Source organism: Vanellus vanellus (genome assembly GCF_965231255.1).
Source record: "Vanellus vanellus genome assembly, chromosome: 5".
In the NCBI taxonomy this organism is placed as follows: domain Eukaryota; kingdom Metazoa; phylum Chordata; class Aves; order Charadriiformes; family Charadriidae; genus Vanellus; species Vanellus vanellus.
In genome coordinates, this window is record NC_138910.1 from 23,107,715 (window position 1) to 23,114,714 (window position 7,000).

General features: G+C 35.5%; 1 protein-coding gene across 1 annotated transcript in view; it reads left to right on the plus strand.

Moving 5' to 3' along the window:
• UBR3 (ubiquitin protein ligase E3 component n-recognin 3) overlaps positions 1-6,693 on the plus strand; it is a 121,788-nt gene extending 115,095 nt beyond the window's left edge. The window contains exons 37-40 of the mRNA XM_082484547.1: positions 470-646; positions 2,293-2,502; positions 3,525-3,664; positions 4,239-6,693. Of these exons, the coding sequence (XP_082340673.1) occupies positions 470-646; positions 2,293-2,502; positions 3,525-3,664; positions 4,239-4,356 (645 nt within the window). The 3' untranslated portion in view covers positions 4,357-6,693. The remainder of the gene's footprint in view (positions 1-469; positions 647-2,292; positions 2,503-3,524; positions 3,665-4,238) is intronic.
• The last annotated feature ends 307 nt before the right edge of the window (positions 6,694-7,000 follow it).

The window sequence follows — 7,000 nt, forward strand, 5'->3', positions numbered from 1 at the left end:
CTCAGAGATATTGCATCAGCGGACAATTATGTTTAAGTTCCATGACTGATTTAAGTAGAGTTTGCTGCAGGTCAGCTCCCTCATTTCCTTGCCTCAAAATCATCCCGTCTCTGAACAACTACAAGCCACTTTGGGGTGCTAAATAGGAAGAAAATTATTGAGAAGTTTGGAGTTTTCTGGTTTTGGGTTTGGGGTTTGGATTTGTGGTTTTGCGTGGGTTTGGGGGTTTTTGATTGGGTTTTGTTTTGTTTTGTTTTTTTTGTGGCCAATTTTTTTGTATTTTGAGAATCCAGTTTGAGGTAATCTGGAAAAAATGGAAGCTTTTCTTTGTCTCTGATTGTGACTATTAGCATCACTGTACTAGAACGTCTTTACTTTTTTTAATTGGAATAGATACATTTCTAATAAACTATTTAAAAACTCAGAGTGTAGGTATTAATCTAAACCTCTCTGGTTTCATACCTAAAAGGAAGATGAAGAATTCACAGTTCTTGCAAGCTGTCTGGGTCTATTACCATCTTTTCAGTCGGCTCATCAGTTCACCAGTGCCTCTTGTCTTGATTGGCCAGTGCCAGCATTTGACATGATATCACAGTGGTGCTCAGAATTGGCTTCATTTGCAGATAGACATCCAGATCAAGTAAAGGTATGTAGCAGAATCACTTCTTCTAAAATAGCGCTGATGTGGAAGCAGCTGTTTATTGCTTGATTCACTATGCACATACACTGTTCTTTTGGATAAGGATCTGAGAACCTGACTCGTAAAAGAGAGAGAAATTGTAATCACAAATATTAGTTAGGGGATGTGGGTTGGACTGGTTAACAGGAATAAGAAAACCTGTCTGATATTTTTTTATTTTTTTTAATATGATTGCTGGAAAAAGAAAATAGGAATACTATCCTTAGATGATACGAAGTGTACCCATATCTTCTGCACCTGAAGCCTCTCAAGGGCGTGTAACAGAAACATTGTCTTTTAAGAAAATACTTATCAGAAGTTTTTCTTGCCCATTAGATGTTATTGATATTTTTGAGCATCTTCAGTTGCAATACTGGAAAAGATCAAAAGGATAAAAGCTGTTTAACAGTTGACTGATAAAAGATGGTACGTCTTCTCTGAAGGTTAAAGAAACAAGACCAAGACTTGAATCAGTGCAATTGGAATATCAATTGTGAAATGGAAATGTTTGAACGTTATTGAATTGCTTTTATGAAGCAGCTGCATCTCAACAATTCCAGACCCCTCTCCTAAGTTTATGGTGTTAAAAAGGCAAGCCAGATGCATTCTTCACTCTGCAACATGATCTGCACCTGCCTTTGCATGTTTGCAGGCATGAATTAGGCTATTGTGAGTGAAAACTTGAGTACTCGGATTAATCTCAAAATACAGTTGCTGCCAATTTGATAGGCATTTGGGAGAGATTGTAGTGAAACTGATAGCGTTCTTTCCGTGATTGGAAAGGAACTGGATACATATGCAATTTTCCTTTTTTAATTAGGTTTTGAGATCATGCATTCTTCAAAAAATTTTACACTTTGCAAGAAAGATCTCATCTGACCCTTACGCCCATCAATTACAAAGCCAGTAAAAATGAGGTTGAAAGAAAATGCATTGCCATCTAAACAAACAAAAAAAAACAACACAAAACCAAACAAAAAACCACCATAAAATTGGAGAGTGTTTTTAAGAGCAAAAGAGAAGATTTAGGTTTGAAACCAATATTTAGGTAGTGCCTGCCTTATCATAAATTTGTGAGTACTGCTAAGTTCCTAATGGCCTTAAAATTTATGTGAGCAACACAGTTTTGGAAATCAGGCAGATGTCTTCAAGTATCACTTACAGAGCCGAACTTCAGTTCTCGTTTTGAAAGTTTCAGTCTAAATTTTAGGTATTCGGTGCCAGGGTTTGGTAGCAGTGTGTTGATGTTGCCAAAATAACTTAGTGTAGTGAGTGGGAGTCTTCCCTTCAGATTTGTCTTAATCCTCTTGTTTCAGCTATGCAGATTTCTGTGCTTAAGAAGTGTCACATTTAGAAAATGTCCTTGGGAAAATGCTAGCACCCATTTTGTACTCATTACAAAAGATGAAATGTGACCATACTTGGGGAGGGTGTTCAGCCAGAGGCAGGTGACTATTGCAAGGTGACTTTTGACTTCTGAATTTGTGAAATGCAGAAGTAGTGAGAGATTTTTAAACTGCATGCTTCCTTTCTTTGGTAGTCTCTTCTGTTAGAAAGTGTAACTGCATAAATGAACGTGCAGAACTGATATATTGTTCTTATCTTATTTGTAGGCTTTGCTTATCCAGGAGCCTAAGTGGGACTTGCCGCGCCTCCTTCAGTTGCCTGAGAATTATAATACCATTTTTCAGTATTATCACAGAAAGACTTGTACTGTTTGTACCAAGGTTCCTAAAGATCCGGCTGTTTGTCTAGTTTGTGGTACTTTTGTATGCTTGAAAGGACTATGCTGCAAACAACAGAGTTATTGTGAATGTGTACTGGTAAGAGAGAGTTAATTCAAATTCTGTAATTGATTCTCACGCTTGTGCATAGTTTTTAATATTGCTATATCTATTTGGACTAGATCTCCTGAGGTCCCTTCCAACCCTGACCATTCTGTGATTCTGTAATTTGTTGGGAAGATATTTACAAATAGGGCATAAAATCAAACCCAAAGAAATTTCAGGGGGATCTTGGACTTCTTTGAAATTGATTGAACTTGCCTTTCTCCCTCATACTGCTAATATGGTGGGAGAAGGAGGGGTGGGCAAAATTCAAAATAGAATTAACAGTTATATTTAAGGTGTCAAGCTTCGTGAAAACAGAAAGTTCTGAAAAAAAGAATTAAAAATCTAAATAATTAATTACATTTTATTATAGTTGATGGGATTATAGTCTCTAATTGTAATAAAACTATATAGGAAGAGCATGTTTTTTAATTGAAAAAACGAATTGATTAATACAATTTGTGCCATTCTTAAACATGAATGACATATTGAAGCAAGCAAGAATTATTAAGAACAAATACTTTTTACTACATTTGTAGAGCCATAGATTATATCTGTGAGCATGGATAGAGAAAGCAAATGTTTAGCAATAGAGACTATTGTAAAAGAGGTAATACTAAGTTTTTCTGAATACTTTCTCTTGCCCTTCATGAAAAATATTTGGTCATGCTATACAGTTTGCTGTACAACAACAAATTCAAAATATCGTAGAGAATGTTTTAGCTCATTTTTGTTAGGTAATTCTGGGTTTACATGATAACATATATTCTCCCTTTTTGAGTAGGGATCCACTTTTGTATGCAAGTGTTTTATGGCAGCACAAGGCATGGAGTTCTGGTTTGCTTGGAGAATTTTGGGGCAGGCTATCCTTTCTCAAACTGTTTCTTAGTAAATAATGTGTGTATGTTATTTCAAGCAAAATGAATTACTATTTTTTTAAATCTTTTTTGTTATAAAGTTGACAGATACTAACAAAATCTTTGCACTCTTCCCTTTCTACATCCATAATATTACAGCATTCTCAAAACTGTGGAGCTGGGACAGGAATATTTCTTTTGATTAATGCATCTGTTATCATCATCATACGAGGCCATCGTTTCTGCCTTTGGGGCTCTGTTTATCTAGATGCACATGGTGAAGAAGACAGAGATCTTAGGTAATGTTTTCATTACAAGTGTGTTTCATTGTTGCTCCACTGTGTAGATCGACTTTGTTACACGATACGTGCAATAACAGGTAATAATAGATCTCTGCCTTCCTTGAGTGTAAAATCCCCACTTACTGCAAGCTGGCCTGGCCCAAAGGTGGTGTAATCGTGATCATTGAGTTATACACACCAGTCACCCGACAGACACATTCCTTTGCCTTTCCCAGTGACGGTCAATTCTCAGTGTTGCTTTGGGAAACACTTCTCTCCCAAAGTTGTTGTTTGGCTTTTAATCAAACGATGCAGCTGGATTGCGGTGTAGAGAAAGCGCATAGCTTCCAAGCTACGCATGCCTGAGAGAAGAAGGGATGCTTTCTGGATTTTGCTATCCAAGAGGGAGGAAGGGAATTCCTACCAGTTACTTTATTAAAAGCAAAACCAAAAGGCCATCACCAATAAAAATGCACGATTCCTCTGGGAAAACAGTTGCATGAGTATTGTGTATTGATGATATAATGAAGTAGTTTTCCATTTGTTTGGCATATTAACCATTTCTTTTTCTTTTTTTTTTTTTTTCCTACAGGCGTGGTAAACCTCTCTACATATGCAAGGAAAGATACAAAGTGCTTGAGCAGCAGTGGGTGTCTCATACTTTCGATCATATCAATAAAAGATGGGGGCCACATTATAATGGCTTGTAAATCAGCATCATCATCTACACACCATATCATTGCTGTTACCCTGAATGGACGCATCTTGACTGACAATAGCTTTAATTGTATGGGAGTTCAGCTCTTTGGCTCGGGGTGGAGTGGGGTATGGGCATAAAAGGGAAATGGAACTTTGTCAACATGTGAAATTTTTGCAAAATTATCTGCTGTTGCTCCTAAATAATGATACAATAATTTGCAATTAAATCCTCAAAATGGTGTGAGCAATCTGATTGCACTCAGTAGTCCATTTTTCTTTTGTTTTTTTAAAGCCCAATTATTGTTAAGAAGCACAAATTTTACTTCCAGTTCTTTAGAGGCTCCAGGGATAGCTGTCAGGTTTTTATTTTTCTTTGTGTGAAGTTGAGTTTTTAGCAATTTTTGCTGAAACAATGTATATGTCTACTACATCTACTAAATATGTTGGATAAAATTTCTTTGCCTTTTTTTTGTGTTGGTTTGAGGTTTTCGCTTGATGTATGCATTTGTAATTAGTATTTGTAAAACGATTGTGAGACTGCATGGCAACAATTGGTCTGAAAGTTGAATTTTAAAGAGTATTTCATTTATCATGCAAGGTCTATTGAAATATTTCAGGCATTGCTGAAAACTTATGCATTCTCAGGAATTTCACTTTTTTTCTCCATAAATAAGTGAAATAGCTGTAAATTAGGTATCTTACTGCTCTTAATGTAATCCAGAACACATACTGTTGTTGGGGTTTTTTTTTTTTTTTCATTTTTCAGAAAGGAGATTATTTTTTTCCATATCAGTTGAATAAACTGTTAGTGAAAACACATACAGAAATTGCTGTATATAGAGAATTTGTATGGCGCCCAACATAGCAGATCCCGGTTACAAGCATAACAACCATAAGCCTGCCTGTCATTTCAAACCAGATGTATGTTTCAGAATCATTGGATTGGAAATGTGCAGGCTATTCTGCAATGAAACATAATTTTGTATCTTTCCTGTCATTTCAGGAGGTTCCCCTATATTGTATTTGTTTAGAGTAATCACTTTTCTTTCTGCTTGGTTTCCTAAAAAGGGAACAATAATATCCACAGAGATAGCCTACATGGACAACCAATGCATGTGCAGCCTCATTGGATGAATGCCAGAAGAATTTATGCTTAGAGCGCTAAAAAATTCACGAGAACAGGCATGACTGGGCTAAACCCCACAGTGTAAGTAGGTAGGAAAGATTATGGTTAAAATACTGGTATGTAATATATCGCTACTAATGTTTTTCACAAGTGTTGGACATTTGTTGGCTGTTTCATACAGTACTACCAAGCAGTTCCTGGTAGTTTTGACTTTCATAGTTTGCGTGTAAAGTAAAATTTATATGTGTAAAATAAAAACATCTTACCATAAAACCACCTATACAAGGAAAACAGTTCCCCAGTGGAAGTCATTATCTAGTGAAAAGTATATAGGGGAAATAAAATGACTGTATAGCAATCAAGGAGAATGGACAGAAGGAAGAGTAAATACAATGAATTTTTCTGGACACCTGCGATTCAAAACCCCCCACAATAAAGGATGCTGGGTTTTATACATACATATAAATATATATATATTTCAAAAGTATTACAGTACTTCCTGTAAGATTAGAATTACTGTTTCACCAATTAAATGGCTATGTCTTTTCCAAAATATTACTTTTTTTGATACTGTACTATAAGTTCTGCCTGTAATATTTTTGCATTGCTCATTATGAATATCAGGCCATTTTGTAAGTGTGGTTAAAGAGCAAAAAGATTCTTTACATCTCCAGCGTAACATTATTACAGGGCTCATGAACTTGAGTAATCTGTAGTTTGAAGCTCCAATGCTGTATTTACAAGAGACAATGTATCCAGAATTTGATTACTGTGTTTTATTTAAAATGGAATGTTCTCTGGTTGTGCATATGGATGTGAAGTAAAACTATTAGCCTTAACTTTAACATTTGGGTATTTCATAGTGTTTATTTTAGTACTGGTCAATTAGTCACCAGTCATTTTAAAAACAAACAAACAAAAAAATCACTTGGTTGAAAAATTGTACTTGAATATCCTTGCATGCTGCTAAACAAGAATTTTGATTTCCCCCATAACTTTTTTAATCCTACTTTATTAAGCTAACCTTGAAAAATAACAGGTCCAAACTAGAGTGGTGTGTGCGTGAATTACTCAAACGTTCTGGTGTGCTATCCTGTATGAATGATCATTTAAGTACAGTACATTACTGTAGAATCTAAATCAATCTTTATAACACATCAGAAGAGTATAAAACTAGGAATTACAGTAATCGACATTGTAAGATATGTTAATAAAAGTCTACTGTCAATCTGTGTGTTCATGATATTTTTTCTCTCTACCCCAGTCCCCCAGAATGTAATTATAATTGAATCTCACCCAATACCCAGGCAGTTATTTAAATGTCAAAAGCTTACGCATGCAAAGTACTTTGCATAGAGAGTAAATCTGGTATGTTTTTTTCTTTTCGTTCCTTACAGTCATGTATTTTGTATTAGTAATTTGGATTATTTTCTTTTACTCACAACTACAGCACTTCGAGTTGAGCTTAATTTTATGCCAGCTGTTACAGCGTTGCTGCTGCGGACTGCTAAAATTAAAATGCTGAGTTG